Source organism: Macaca thibetana, chromosome 17 (genome assembly GCF_024542745.1).
Source record: "Macaca thibetana thibetana isolate TM-01 chromosome 17, ASM2454274v1, whole genome shotgun sequence".
In the NCBI taxonomy this organism is placed as follows: domain Eukaryota; kingdom Metazoa; phylum Chordata; class Mammalia; order Primates; family Cercopithecidae; genus Macaca; species Macaca thibetana.
Genome location: NC_065594.1, coordinates 30,669,043 through 30,684,930, shown reverse-complemented (window position 1 = coordinate 30,684,930; position 15,888 = coordinate 30,669,043). Strand labels below are relative to the sequence as shown.

General features: G+C 39.9%; 1 protein-coding gene across 3 annotated transcripts in view; it reads left to right on the top strand.

The window, feature by feature from the left end:
- The window catches only part of NEK3 (NIMA related kinase 3), a 90,959-nt gene extending 76,094 nt beyond the window's left edge, over positions 1 to 14,865 (top strand). For all 3 annotated transcript variants that reach the window (XM_050766300.1, XM_050766301.1, XM_050766302.1), the window contains 7 exons: positions 535 to 607; positions 5,958 to 6,007; positions 10,012 to 10,110; positions 10,963 to 11,104; positions 11,353 to 11,487; positions 13,414 to 13,540; positions 14,288 to 14,865. In XM_050766300.1, the coding sequence (XP_050622257.1) occupies positions 535 to 607; positions 5,958 to 6,007; positions 10,012 to 10,110; positions 10,963 to 11,104; positions 11,353 to 11,487; positions 13,414 to 13,540; positions 14,288 to 14,372 (711 nt within the window). In that variant the 3' untranslated portion in view covers positions 14,373 to 14,865. The remainder of the gene's footprint in view (positions 1 to 534; positions 608 to 5,957; positions 6,008 to 10,011; positions 10,111 to 10,962; positions 11,105 to 11,352; positions 11,488 to 13,413; positions 13,541 to 14,287) is intronic.
- The last annotated feature ends 1,023 nt before the right edge of the window (positions 14,866 to 15,888 follow it).

The window sequence follows — 15,888 nt, the reverse complement described above, 5'->3', positions numbered from 1 at the left end:
CAGTGCTATTGCCCAAGTATAATCACAGTTTGTATATCCTTCCAGACCTTTTTTAGACATATATAAATGTCTGCATTTGTCTATCTAAATTATATGTACTTTTTTTTTTTGAGATGGAGTCTCGCCCTGTCGCCCAGGCCGGAGTGCAGTGGTATGATCTTAGCTCACTGCAACGTCCACCACCCTGGTTCAAGCAATTCCCCTGCCTCAGCCTCCCAAGTAGCTGGGATTACAGGCACACACCACCATGTCCGGCTAATTTTTTTGTATTAGTAGAGACAGGGTTTCACCATGTTAGCCAGACTGGTCTCGAACTCCTGACCTCAAGCAATCTGCCCGCCTCGGCTTCCCAAAGTGCTGGGATTACAGGTGTGAGCCACCATGCCCGGCGTATATGTACTTTTTTAAGTGGCACTTTTGTTTTTCAACTTGAAATATTATTGTGCTGAAAATGCTGATGATGAAATGATATCACAGCAGTATCTATAGAAAAATATGTTTTCACATCTTTAAATTCTCAACTTTAAATTTCAGATCATCATGGAATATGGTGAGGAGGTATTAGAAGAAATAAAAAATTTGAAGCATAATACACCAAGAAAAAAAAGTAAGAATTTTGGACAGAGTATATTTTGTTAAGTGCTCTTTTAAAAATATACTATAACAGAAAAGAAATACATAATTTTTAGGTTATTAGAGATGATTATCAGAGATACTCCTCAAATGAACATTTTCTTTTTGTTATTTTAGATGTAATTCTGTACTGAGTACTGTCTTTTTTGATCCCTGAAACAATTGGGGTTTTAAAAAGCCTAGTTTTGGATATTTTAATGACGGAAAGATGATGCCGTCATTATTAGTACCATATTTTCTCTGGCTTGTTGTGTAGGTCAGGTAGAAGGCTTCTTCTGTGGGCTGACCTGACAATCTGTCCAGGAAAATATGGCACTAATCTTGTAGGAAAATGTATCCCAAGTTTCTGAAGAACCATCATGTAAACAGACTTTTTGAAAAGAGAAGCTTTTCTTTTTTATATATATATATTATTATTATTGTTATTATACTTTATGTTCTAGGGTACGTGTGCACAACGTGCAGGTTTGTTACATATGCATACATGTGACATGTTGGTGTGCTGCACCCATTAACTCGTCATTTACATTAGATATATCTCCTAATGCTTCCCCCTCCCCCAACCCCGCAACAGGCCCCGGTGTGTGATGTTCCCCTTCCTGTGTCCAAGTGATCTCATTGTTCAGTTCCCACCTATGAGTGAGAACATGCAGTGTTTGGTTTTCTGTTCTTGCGATAGTTTGCTGAGAATGATGATTTCCAGCTGCATCCATGTCCCTACAAAGGACACTAATTCATCCTTTTTTATGGCTGCATAGTATTCCATGGTGTAGATGTGCCACATTTTCTTAATCCAATCTGTCACTGATGGACATTTGGGTTGATTCCAAGTCTTTGCTATTGTGAATAGTATGACTTATAATCCTTTACAGCAGCATGACTTATAATCCTTTGGGTATATCCCCAGTAATGGGATGGCTGGGTCAAATGGTATTTCTAGTTTTAGATCCTTGAGGAATCGCCACACTGTTTTCCACAATGGTTGAACTAGTTTACAGTCCCACCAACAGTGTAAAAGTGTTCCTATTTCTCCACATCCTCTCCAGCACCTGTTGTTTCCTGATTTTTTAATGATTGCCATTCTAACTGGTGTGAGATGGTATCTCATTGTGGTTTTGATTTGCATTTCTCTGATGGCTAGTGATGATGAGCATTTTTTCATGTGTCTGTTGCCAGCATAAATGTCTTCTTTTGAGAAGTGTCTGTTCATATCCTTTGCCCACTTTTTGATGGGGTCGTTTGTTTTTTTCTTGTAAATCTGATTGAGTTCTTTGTATGTTCTGGATATTAGCCCTTTGTCAGATGAGTAGATTGCAAAAATTTTCTCCCATTCTGTAGGTTGCCTGTTCACTCTGATGGTAGTTTCTTTTGCTGTGCAAAAGCTCTTTAGTTTAATTAGATCCCATTTGTCAATTTTGGCTTTTGTTGCCATTGCTTTTGGTGTTTTAGACATGAAGTCTTTGCCCATGCCTATGTCCTGAATGATATTGCCTAGATTTTCTTCTAGGGTTTTTATGGTTTTAGATCTAACATTTAAGTCACTAATCCATCTTGAATTAATTTTTGTATAAGGAGTAAGGAAGGGATCCAGTGTCAGCTTTCTACTTATGGCTAGCCAATTATCCCAGCACCATTTATTAAATAGAGAATCCTTTCCCCATTTCTTGTTTCTGTCAGATTTGGTCAAAGATCAGATGTTGTAGATGTGTGGTATTATTTCTGAGGGCTCTGTTCTGTTCCGCTGGTTTATATCTCTGTTTTGGTACCAGTACCATGCTGTTTTGGTTACTGTAGCCTTGTTGTATAGTTTGAAGTCAGGTAGCGTAATGCCTCCAGCTTTGTTCTTTTGATTTAGGATTGTCTTGGCAGTGCAGGCTCTTTTTTGGTTCCATATGAACTTTAAAGTAGTTTTTTCCAATTCTGTGAAGAAAGTCATTGGTAGCTTAATGGGGATGGCATTGAATCTGTAAATTACCTTGGGCAGTATGGCCATTTTCACAATATTGATTCTTCCTATCCATGAGCATGGAATGTTCTTCCATTTGTTTGTATCCTCTTTTATTTCATTGCACAGTGGTTTGTAGTTCTCCTTGAAGAGGTCCTTCACATCCCTTGTAAGTTGGATTCCTAGGTATTTTATTCCCTTTGAAGCAATTGTGAATGGGAGTTCATTCATGATTTGGCTCTGTTTGTCTGTTACTGGTGTATAAGAATGCTTGTGATTTTTGCACGTTGATTTTGTATCCTGAGACTTTGCTGAAGTTTCTTATCAGCTTGAGGAGATTTTGGGCTGAGACGATGGGGTTTTCTAAATATCCAGTCATGTCATCTGCAAACAGGGACAATCTGACTTCTTCTTTTACTAATTGAATACCCTGTATTTCTTTCTCTTGCCTGATTGTCCTGGCCAGAACTTCCAACACTATGTTGAATAGGAGTGGTGAGAGAGGGCATCCCTGTCTTGTGGCTATTTTTAAGGGGAATGCTTCCAGTTTTTGCCCATTCAGTGTGATATTGGCTGTGGGTTTGTCATAAATAGCTCTTATTATTTTGAGATACGTTCCATCAATACCAAATTTATTGAGAGTTTTTAGCATGAAGGGCTGTTGAATTTTGTCAAAGGCCTTTTCTGCATCTATTGAGATAATCATGTGGTTTTTGTCTTTGGTTCTGTTTATATTTGCATATGTTGAACCAGCCTTGCATCCCAGGGATGAAGCCCACTTGATCATGGTGGACAAGCTTTTTGATGTGGTGCTGGATTCGGTTTGCCAGTATTTTACTGAGGATTTTTGCAAAGGTGTTCATCAGGGATATTGGTCTAAAATTCTCTTTTTTTGTTGTGTCTCTGCCAGGCTTTGGTATCAGGATGATGTTGGCCTCATAAAATGAGTAGGGAGGATTCCCTCTTTTTCTATTGATTGGAATAGTTACAGAAGGAATGGTACCAGCTCCTCCTTGTACCTCTGGTAGAATTCAGCTGTGAATCCATCTGGTCCTGGACTTTTTTTGGTTGGTAGGCTATTAATTATTGCCTCAATTTCAGAGCCTACTATTGGTATCATCAGGGATTCAACTTCTTCCTGGTTTAGTCTTGGTAGAGTGTATGTGTCCAGGAATTTATCCATTTCTTCTAGGTTAGAAGAGAAGCTTTTCTAATGTAAACTGTGGACTCTGGGTGCTGGGTGGTAGTGATGTGTCAGAGTAGGCTCATTGACTGTAAAGGTGCAGCATGTTGGTATTGGGGAGGTACTGTGTGTGGGGGGACAGGTGGTATATGGGACTCTCTGTACTCACCACTCAGTTTTATAGTGAACCTAAAACTGCTTGGTTTTTTTTGAAATGGAGCTTTACTCTTCTTGCCCAGGCTGGAGTGCAATGGCACAATCTTGGCTCACTGCAACCTCTGCCTCCCAGGTTCAAGCGATTCTCTTGCCTCAGCCTCCCAAGTAGCTAGGATTACAGGCATGTGCCACCATGCCTGGCTAATTGTTTGAATTTAGCAGAGATGGGGTTTCACCATGTTGGTCAGACTGGTCTCGAACTCCTGACCTCAGGAGTTCAGGTGATCCACCCACCTCGGCCTCCCAAAGTGCTGGGATTACAGGCCTGAGCCACTGTGCCTGGCCTAAAACTGCTCTTAAACAATAAAATATCCTCATTAAAAACAAAAACCAGAGGCTTTTCCAAAGTTGTGAATCATCCACATAATAGCTGCATGAAATTTTCATACATCTGTAGTCTATCCTGAGAAAATATCAAATTTAATTTATTGTCTCTTTAGAAGTTGTCATCTCTGAATTTTTTTCAAAGCTATTTTTATTCCTTTTACTTTCTCATCAGTGATTTCCTTCTGAAGAAATCCAACAGAGCTAGTAGCTATGAACAGAATACAGGAGAAGAATTAGAAGTGTGGGAGATCACACACTGCTGGGACATGTTGCAAAACCTCCATTGCCTGGTGCTCTTTATCATAATGTTATATGCAGATACTACAAAAGAAACATTTTGAGAAGTGTATTGTTTTCTTAAACTTAACTTTTAAATGTTGTTTTTGGAAGGATGCAAACCCTTCAGTCTTACAACTCAACCTTTTCTCCATTAGTTAAGAGATAGCCAATTACCTTTGTTTTACCAGTTTGCTTTAGCATAGGTGTTATTCTGTGGCTTTTGTTCATATCCCAAAGTAGTGGGAAATTAGTTTTAAAATGCTGGGCAAGAAAAAAAGAGACTAAGAAAAATTTCAAGGTAGTTTGGAAAAGTGTAGGTTTTTTTAAAAATTTATTTTATTTTTGAGACAGAGTCTCACTCTGTCTCCCAGGCTGGAGTGCAGTGGTACGATCTTGACTCATTGCAACCCCTGCCTCCCGGGCTCAAGCAATTCTCGTGCCTCAGCCTCCAGAGTGGCTGGGACTACAGGCGTGTGCCACCATACCTGGCTAATTTTTTTTTTTTTTTGGTAGAGACAGGGTTTCACCATGTTGACCAGACTGGTCTCAAACTCCTGACCTCAGGTGATCCACCTGCCTTGGCCTCCCAAAGTGCTGGGATTACAGGGATAAGCCACTGTACCCGGCCGAAAAAGTGTAGCGTTACAGTTTCTAAAGAGGAATAAAGTAGTTAGAGAAATGCCACCAAACTGGGACCATATGTCTGATGGCATCTCCAGTTTAATCTGTAGACAGACCAGAACAATGAAATGGAACAGGGTAGGGATCGCATCTGACTTGCTCACTCTTGTATTCTCAGTGTATCATCATCCATGTTCAATAGCAATTTTTTTAAAATGTTGAGTGAATAACGGACATGAACCACAGGGCTCTGCCAGAGAAAAATGAGGCATAGCCATTCCTACCAAAGGGATCAATTGCCAGAGTTCTCTCCTGACTCCTCCTGCTGGTCTCTTCTGAGTTAATAAACGGCTCACTTCTTCTTAGGGATACCTATTCCACCAGCTGTGATAGCTGACAGGAAAAGCACGGACTCCACTAGCTAGCATGCACCAAAGGGGATAATGACCTTAAGTATGCAGAATATGTTACCTCTTATTGCTTAAATGGGTTGGCATAAGTGAGTAGAGATGTCTTTTAACTTTTAGATTTTAACTTTAGGAATGAAACAGTGGAAATAACCTCTTTCAACAACTGAGATGTATTATTAGGTGATTAAAGCTTGTTATTCCCATTCAGGATATCAGAAAGCTTTGGTTCTTTGACTTTAATAATCTCACTCGCTTCTCCAGCTGTATGCAGATCATATTAGGAACTTAATAGGGTGATCCTTTATGTGTTTTATCTTTCTACCTTCTCTCTCTCTTTTAAAAGCAAACCCCAGCAGAATCAGGATAACTTTGGGAAATGAAGCAAGCATAGTGGTAAGTGCTTTAAAATTACATTTATGAGGCTGGGCATGGCGGCTCACGCCTGTAATCCCAGCTCTTTGGGAGGCTGAAGCAGGTGGATCACCTGAGGTCAGGAGTTGGAGACCTGCCTGGCCAACATGGTGAAACCCCGTCTCTACTAAAAATACAAAAATTAGCCAGGCATGTTGGCATGCACTTGTAATCCCAGCTACTCGGGAGGTTGAGGCAGGAGAATCAAGTGAACCTGGAGACGGAGGTTGCAGTGAGCTGAGATTGCGCCATTGCACTCCAGCCTGGGCAACAAGAGTGAAACTCCATGTCAAAAAAAAAAAAAATTACATTTATGAAATATCTACCTCCTGGATACTGGGTACCCTTCAGTGCTGTAAGATATTTGGAAGACTGTGACCTGGTCCCTCCAGTTAAGTACTTCTTCCTTCATCTTTTGGTATGTGAAAGAACTGGTAGCTGTTCATCTGCACGGTCAGCTGAACCACTTTGGGTCACCATTTATTGTTTACTTTTCCATTTGTTATTATTTTTTGAGTCGGAGTCTCGCTCTGTCTCCCAGGCTGGAGTGCAGTGGCAAGATCTTGGCTCACTGCAAGCCCCGCCTCCCGGGTTCACACCATTCTCCTGCCTTAGCCTCCTGAGTACCTGCCTCAGCCTCCCAGAGTGCTGGGATTACAGGCGTGAGCCACCACGCCCGGCCTCCATTTTTTATTATTGATGACAGTGGTTTCAATACAGATGTGAAAGAATTTTGTCTTGCTTTCAGTCATGAAAATCTTGTGTTATGCTGGCTTTTTTTTTTTTTTTTTTTTTAGGTAGAGTGTCACTTTGGCATCCAAACTGGAGTGCAGTGGCGTGAACATGGTTCACTGCATCTTCGAACTCCTGGGCTCAAGTGATCCTCCCACCTCAGTCTCTCAAAGTGCTGGGATTATAGGTGTGAGCCATTGGGCATGGCTGCTTTTTGGTTTGTTTGTTTGTTTATTTTGAAACAGAATCTCCCTCTGCCACCCAGACTGGAGTGCAGTGGCGCAATCATGGCTCACTGCAACCTCTGCCTCCCGGGTTCAAGCGATTCTCATGCCTCAGCCTCCTGGTTAGCTAGGAACACAGGCATGAGCCACCATGCCCAGCTAAGTTTTTGTCTTTTTAGTAGAGGTGGGGTTTTGCTGTGTTAGCCAGGCTGGTCTTGAACTCCTGACCTCATGTGATCTGCCTGCCTTGGCTTCCCAAAGTGCTAGGATTACAGGTGTGAGCCACCACGTATGGCCTGCTTTTTGTTTTTTTATGGTGGTAAAATATGCATAACATAAAATGTGCCATTTTAGCCGATTCTAAGTGTATAATTCAGTGGTATTAATTACATTCATAATATTGTGCGACTATCACTACTATCTATTTCCGAAACTTTTTATCATCCCAAACAGAAACTCTGTACCTGTTAAACAATAACTCCCACTTCCACCACTGCAGCCCCTGGCAGCCTCTAATCTCAAATCTGGTAGCCCCTGGTAGCTGCTCAAATCTTTGTGTGAATTTGCCTATTCTAAGTATTTCATATGAGGGGAATCATACAATATTTGTCCTTTTATGTCTGACTTCTTTCACTTACGTAATGTTTTTAAGTTCTTCTGTGTGTCAAAACTTCATTCCTTTTTATTGCTGTGCTGAATAACATTTAGATTACTATTTAGATCTTAACATTTTTCTGTTCAATGCCTTGTAGTGCCTCCTTGTTATCCCAAGAATCAATTTTCAGGCCTGCATTCGGGGTCCTGTTCATCCTGTCTAGCCCTGGGCAACTGTGACATTCTTTTACACTGAAGCTTCTCTAAAGCTGTGGATATTAACAACGGATCCATGTTTCAGTGTTGTCACACCCCCCTTCGCAAATCGTATACTATTGATTTTTTTCTTCAGTATTTCAGTTAACCTTTCTTTTTCTCCTTCTCTCCTTCTCTCTCTCTCTCTCTCTCTCTCTCTCTTTCTTGCGCAGGCTGGAGGGCAGTGGCATCAACACCACTCACTGCAAACTGACCTCTTGGGCTCAAGGGATCCTCCCACCTCAGCCTCTTGAGTAGCTGGAACTACAGGTGCATGCCACCATGCCTGGATAATTTTTTAATTTTTTTATAGGAATGAGGTCTCACTGTGTTGCCCAGGCTGGTGTTGAACTCTTGGGCTTAAGTGATCCTCTCACCTTGGCCTCCCAAAGTGCTGAAATTTACAGGTGTGAGCCACTTCGCCTGGCCTAACCTTCCCATTCAAAAAGGAAAAGATGTTGTACTGACAACAAATTGCTCTCTTCATGCAATGCACTAGTAATTAAACTTGTAAATTTTTTGAATGAACCATAAGTTCTAAATAAATAACTATATCCCATCATTATGTTGCTACAAATGGAATACAGACTTCTGTACTTTTTTTTCTTTTCATTGTAATGTCTGTTTTTTTTTTTCCAACTTTTTGAGATATAATTTACATGCCACAAAATTTACCCATTTTTGTGCACAATTTGATAAATTTTGGTGATGATATTTAAACATCCATATAACCCCTGCCACAGTCATCTTATAGAACTTCCAGGCAGGGCAGAGTGGCTTACGCCTGTAATACCAACACTCTGGGAGGCGGAGGCAGGAGCATTGATTGAGGCCAGGAGTTTGAGTCCAACCTGGGCAACACAGTGAAACCCCATCTCTACAAAAAATTAAAAATTTTAGGTGGGCATGGTGACACATGCCTGTAGTCCCAGCTACTGGGAAGCTGAGGCAGGAGGATTGCCTGAGCCTGGGAAGTTGAGGCGCAGTGAACTATGATCACACTTCTGCACTCCAGCCTGGGCAACTCAGCAAGACTCTGTCTCAAAAAGAAAAGAATTTCCATCCCCTAAAATGTTTCCTTGTGCCCTTTGCAGATGATCTGTGCCCATACGCTATAGTTTGATGCCACTTGTAGTGGACACAGCAATATGTGTTCGCAAAATGAAAAGGGTGCAACACGTGAACAAAATGGAGAGAAGGCCAAAAAGTCAGTCAGGGAATGAGGGACTTGAGGTAGGAAAACTTGTGTGCAGGCCAGCAAAGGACAATGGCAATGAAGGCAGAGTTGAATAGCACCCAGAGGAACGTGGGAGGCCACTGCAGACACAGAAAGCAGTGATCCTCAATGGGAAGGAAAGACTGGAATCTCCTGGGGGGCTTTTCACAGCTGCCCCTCACCGCTACTCCTCCAAGATTCTGATGTCATTCTTGAGTGTAGGAGGCTTTGAAATCGCTGCTGTAAGTGAGCCACCACTGTTAAGTGACAGATTTTTATGTTCCCTACATGTGTGGGAAGAGAAGTTTCAGAACCACTGCTTAGAAATAAGAAAACCCACCATGCCACCCAAGCCTACTGTTTATTTATTCATTCAATAAAGAATTGAGAACTTCTTTGCCTGGGACTGTTTAGGCATTCAATATGTACTCCTTCTCAAAATATATGCAGATTTAGTAAACTAGATAGTGTATTACTATATTTCGTGAAATAAATCAAGGGCTTAGATAATTTGGAAAGATACTGAATTAAGTGGGAACATTTTGATTCTATATGGCAACTTTATAAAATGTCTCATTTTGATATTACAGTTTGTAAAGCCCAGTACAGCAAACCATATTGAAATTTTTCATTACTCTTTTCCTTGGTAAAGACCTTTCAAATATCTGTCATTTTAATATATCCTCTTCGTATTTATAATAATTGATATTAATGGCTATTAATGCATACGTCTATTAATATATACATGTATGTAGGTTTATGGTTGTTAATATACATATATGTTATTAAATACATATAGATATAGATGGCTATTAATATACATGTCTTTGGGGTTCTATGATTATGCATGTTTTTTAATCCATTAATTTTTATTTGAAATTAAAATGGCTGACTTTGCATATTTGTTTACCTTTTTCGTAGCAATTCAAGCATTATTTAATCTGTATTGTTAATCTATTTTAAAGCAAGAGGAAGGACAAGATAGAAAGGGTAGCCATACTGATTTGGAAAGCATTAATGAAAATGAAAGTGCATCGAGAAGAGTAAACAGAGAAGAAAAAGGTGAGTTATTCAAATTCTAATCATTTCTTAGACAAGGAGTTGGGGAGTACAGAAGGAATACCAATTTTTATGTTACTAGGTCTCAGGTATCGTAAACAAGAGTACAAGCTGATATTTGTTTGCTTATCTAGTAACTTATTTAATGTTTTAGAAATATTTTATTTACCTACAACAAAAGAGAGAATAGCATTTATCAGTAAGAGCCATTAGAAAGAGTGGTATTTATTGTGCTATCCACCTTAAAAAGCATAGCATACTGTGTGTATGTAAGTCCTCCCAGGGCTTCATTCTTGCACAATGTATAACATGTAAGTATATACATATCATTATTTTTTTTAATTTTTTTATTTTTTTTGAGATGGAGTCTCGCTCTGTTGCCCAGACTGGAGTACAGTGGCCCAATCTCCGCTCCCTGCAAGCTCTGCCTCCCGGGTTCACGCCATTCTCCTGCCTCAGCCTCCCAAGTAGCTAATTTTTTGTGTGTATGTTTTCAGTAGAGACAGGGTTTCACCGTGTTAGCCAGGATGGTCTCGATCTCCTGACCTCATGATCCACCTGCCTTGGCCTCCCAGAGTGCTGGCATTACCAGTGTGAGCCACCGCACCCGGCCTACATATTTTTTTTTTAACTCAGTCACTGTAATGATTCATTTGTAACTTTTCATGTTGGATTTTTTTTTTTTTAAATTTCCTTTGCTACTTAGATTTGAAAGAACATTGATCTTTCAAACATAGATCTGAGTTTGAAAGAGAAAAGAAACACTTCCATATTGTTGTTAGATAGTCTGTGTGTGGACAGAGATGGATACATAAAATAACATGCTTGGCATTCCTTTTTTACGTTTTAAAATCAGTAATGAGTCAGTCCATCTGAGGAAAGCCAGTTCACCAAATCTTCACAGACGACAGTGGGAGAAAAATGTACCCAATACAGCTCTTACAGCTTTGGAAAAGGCATCCATACTCACCTCCAGTTTAACAGCAGAGGATGATAGAGGTTAGTAGTCAGATTGAATACTATTATTTTACTAGAGAACTTTTTCTAATACTTAGTGCACTAGAGGCTTTTAATGTCTGTGAAGGGTATTTGGCGTCACACATCAGGGCATTACTCATACAGGTGAATGAAGTAGATTTTAGTTAACAGTCAAATATAATTAACTTTGCTTGAAAATATGATCTGGAAAGTACCTGCTGAAAAATCTTTTTTTTATTCGGCACTAATTTTTGTCTTTTTCCAACTAGGTGGTTCTGTAATAAAATACAGCAAAAATACTGCTCGTAAGCAGTGGCTCAAAGAGACCCCTGACACTTTGTTGAACTTCCTTAAGAATGCTGATCTCAGCTCGGCCTTTCAAACATACACGATATATAGACCAGGTAATTCATGTCTGTATGTGACCTTGGAAACCCTTTGACTTTTTGAAAATTGTGGTAAATATATATAACATAAAATTTACATTTGAACCCTTTTGAAGTGTACAGTTCAGTGGTACTAAGTATGCCACATTGTTGTGCAGCCATCACCAGTATCCATCCACAGAAATGTTCTCATCTTCCAAAACTCAATTCAAAGGGTTTCCCTCCTCCCAGAAACGCTTTGATTTCGAAGTTGTAAAATAATTCATAGCATTGTATTTTTAGGTGTTTTTTCATCTTTTCTAGCCAGTCTTAAGCTACAATTAAAATTTTTCATGGAGCTAGATTACTTCTGTTTGCTCATTTGTTTGCTTATTTTCATAATCCTGCTACTACTTTCTTTGAAGAGGAGCCCATTTTTATCATGCAAATATGCCATTGCTTTAGCAACAACTCCAAGATTTCTTTTGCTGTATACCTGAACTCTGTTACATTGAATAGAGCTCAAAAAGGATGAACAATTAGGATTTGATTTTTAAATTTTTTTACAGACATCTTTACTAACATTGTGTAAAATAATTTTTTATAATACCATCCTTAGAAATCTAGGCCAGTGGTCTGTATTAGATATGTATGTGTGTATGTGTATTATAATTATGATAATTTAATTACTAAGCCACCTTGCTAGGTTAAGATCTAAGATAAATTATACCAAGTAGAGCAGGTAATGGTATGGCAAGTCTGACTATATTTATCGCAACGATTTAGTTGTATTTGTTTATTTGGTCAGTATTTATTGAATGCCTAACATAGGTTAAGATGAAAAAAAGAATAAAACACAGTTCCTGCCCTAAGGATGAAGGAGTTCATTACATGGGAGGTCAGCACACTGATAAGGAATTGTAGTGCCCTGTGATATATGCATTCAGATAGAACTGTGCACAAAAGGTCATGGAAGCCCTAAGGAGATGCTAATGCATGGGAGGAAAATGTTAAGGAAGGTTAATGGTTATGAATTTCAATTTTGCAATTTTAGGTCCAGGATTTTCTGTCTGGTCCAGTGATGAAGTCTTTGTCATTTTAGGAAAGTCCCTGTTTAAAAACTATGTCATAGTTCTATTTTGAAATGCCTTTTAGAAGATTCGGCCCATGTTTTTAGGGTAGATTTTCATGCTGTTTGTGAGAAATCTAAAAGTAATTACACCTGGAAAAAATTTTTAAGCATGCATATGGTCTTCCTTCAGTTTCCAACTTTTCTTCCTCCTCATTGTGAAAACTTGGGAGGAGAAAGTTCAAAGGAAAAAATAAATTACTATAACCCAACTTTCAAAGGTAACTTTTAATGCCTTAATATACATTCTTATATTGGGAGGGTTTTATGGTAATTTTCTGAGTTTTTTTTTTTCTCTTAAAGAAAATCCTGTTTATAGGCTGGGTGTGGTGGCTCATGCTTGTAACCCAGCACTCTGGGAGGCTTGAAGCAGGAGGATTGCTTGAGCTCAGGAGTTCAAGACAAGCCTGGGCAACATAGCGAGACCTTGCCTCTACTAAAAAAATTAGCCAGGCATGGTTCTGGATGCCTCTAGTCCCAGCAACTTGGGAGTCTGAGGTAGGAGGAGCTCTTGAGCCTGGGAGTTCGAGGCTGCATTGAGCCATGATCATGCCACTGCACTGTAGCCTGGGTGACAGAGTGATACCCTGACTCAAAAAAAAGAATAAAGAAAGTTCCGTTTATAAATTTAGTCCACGTCCTAGTGCTTCTGCTTCCGGGGCCTGTTTTATGCCCACAATCATGTTGGGGTTGGGTAATGTGGGGAGACACTACACAAGAGTAATGGAACATGACATTGTCCTCAGTCAGCAAGCTTATGGAAGATTTTAGTCAAACTGCATGAAATAAGTAAATACTGTTTAAATTGGTATATTTTCTGTTAATATCTCCTGAAGGTTCAGAAGCGTTCTTGAAAGGCCCCCTGTCTGAAGAAACAGAAGCATCGGACAGTGTCGACGGAGGTCACGATTCTGTCATTTTGGATCCAGAGCGACTTGAGCCTGGGCTAGATGAGGAGGACACGTACGTTGTGATATGCGTAGAAAGCTTTAGCTGGGGGTGGAGTGTATGTGTGTTTGTGTGTGTTTGTGTGTGATTTAAATTAGACCATGATAATTTCAGGTTTGGTAGGGACCTCTTAGATTACTTTTCATCATAAATGGAATTTTTTTTTTTTTTAGACAGAGTCTCGCTCTGTCTCCCAGGCTGGAGTGCAGTGGTGGGATCTCAGCTCACTGCAAGCTCCACCTCCTGGGTTCACGCCATTCTCCTGCCTCAACCTCCCGAGTAGCCGGGACTACAGGCGCCTGCCACCACGCCTGGCTAATTTTTTGTGTTTTTACTAGAGACAGGGTTTCACCGTGTTAGAGTCTCAATCTCCCCCGACCTCGGCCTCCCAAAGTGCTGGGATTACAGGTGTGAGCAACCATGCCCGGCCATCATAAATGGGTATTTATATCCTGATCTTTTGTCTGAGATGGGTAATACCTTACAATATGATTATAAAATTCCTGATTGAGCCTTACACCTATAGCCTTTCAGCTTGAACTTGTTATTTTTTAATATGTTAGGTTTTACATTTTTAAAAGTGTTAGAAACAGTCAAAGAAGTGATCTTTTGGAAGAACTGACAATTTTTTCCCTTCAGTTGCCTTATGGAACTCATTTTTCAAAAGCTTAAGTATTGTTATGGTGGTGTTTTGCTTTGAACTCACCAACAGATACTGTGCCCCTAATGTAGAGGTTTATGGTCCAAATTGTTTTTTCACAGGGACTTTGAGGAGGAAGATGACAACCCCGACTGGGTGTCAGAGCTGAAGAAGCGAGCTGGATGGCAAGGCCTGTGCGACGGATAATGCCTGAGGGAGTGTTCCTGAGTCACACTGAGGAGAGGCTTCACTCAGGAGTTCATGTTGAGATGATCATGAGTTCATGCAATGTATATTTTCCTTTGGAAACAGAATGAAGCGGAGGAAACTCTTAATACTTAAAATTGTTCTTGATTAGTATCATGAGTTTGAAAAGTCTAGAACTCCTGTAAGTTTTTGAATTCGAGAGAGAAGGTGTAGTGGAATGAGTGTGAGCATTGGGCTTTGCAGTCCCATAGAACAGAAATGGGATGATAGCCTGCCACTACCTACTTGTGTGATTGTGGGAAATTACTTAATCTCTTCGAGCCCCAATTTCCTTAACCATAAAATGAAGATAATAATGCCTACCTCAGAGGGATGCTGACTGTAGACCATTACAGCAGCCCGTATGTTATTCACATTATGATTTGTGTTTATTATTATGTGACTCTTTTTACACTTCCTAAAGGCTTGAGAATTAAATATATTTAATTTTGATATGGTAATGTGTGCAGTTTTTCAATATGACCTGATTCTGAGTAGTTTGAAGATCATTCCAATGGTCTTCACCAGCTGTCCTTAAATACAGTCCCTCATAGGATGCACAAAAGAGCCTGGGTTGGAGGGTCAGCCCTGGGAAGCATGGGGTGGTCTGCAGATCTTGTCAGAAGATGGCAGTCCTGTAGATGAGGAAGGAAGAGGCCAGAGGTGAGGAGCAGAAATGGTAAATATCAGAAACTAGAGAGTGATGTGGAATAAATAGGGGGACGCATGGCACACATGTGCTGGGTCCTGTCGTGTGTGTTAACCTCATCTAATAGTGTGCACTTTAGTGAGATGAGAATATTTCACTGAAGAAACAGGCTTCACTCAACACTGTCACAGAGACATGAGCCAGACAGATACAGGGAACAGTGCTAAAGTGAAGAGAAGGGGGAAAATACATTTAGGGTCATTAACAAGCACTTGCTGAAATCTGGAAAATATACATCTTTTAAATATTTAACAGTTTTTAAATCTTAATGTATAAAACCCTGTGGTATAGAACCCCACCTCACATATACACTGTATTTACATTTGGATAGCTTTAATCTCCGGTGGTCTCTGGCAGTCTCTAAATCTTTCCTTGTTTTTCGGGACCTTGATGTTTTTGAGTACTTCTCAGGTATTTTGTAGACTACTGCTCAATTTGGGTTTGTCTCACAATTGAACTAAGCTTACGGATTTTGGGGAAAACCACAAAGGTGAAGTGCTCTTCTCATCACATCATTTCAGGGAGTACACAGCATCAGCATGACTTCTTCCCAGTGTCGTTCACCTTGATCACTTGATGAAGGCAGTGTCTGCCAGGCTCTCCACTATCAACTTTGTAATGTTCCATGTTCATGCTATGTTCACTATAAGCAAGTCATACACTCCAGCTAATAATAAGTTATTTGTTTTCTTGCTTAAATCATTCTAGCTTTGGCTGTTGGGAATTGTTTCAGGTCACCTCCTGTGTCCCTTTGATATGCCCCTATTA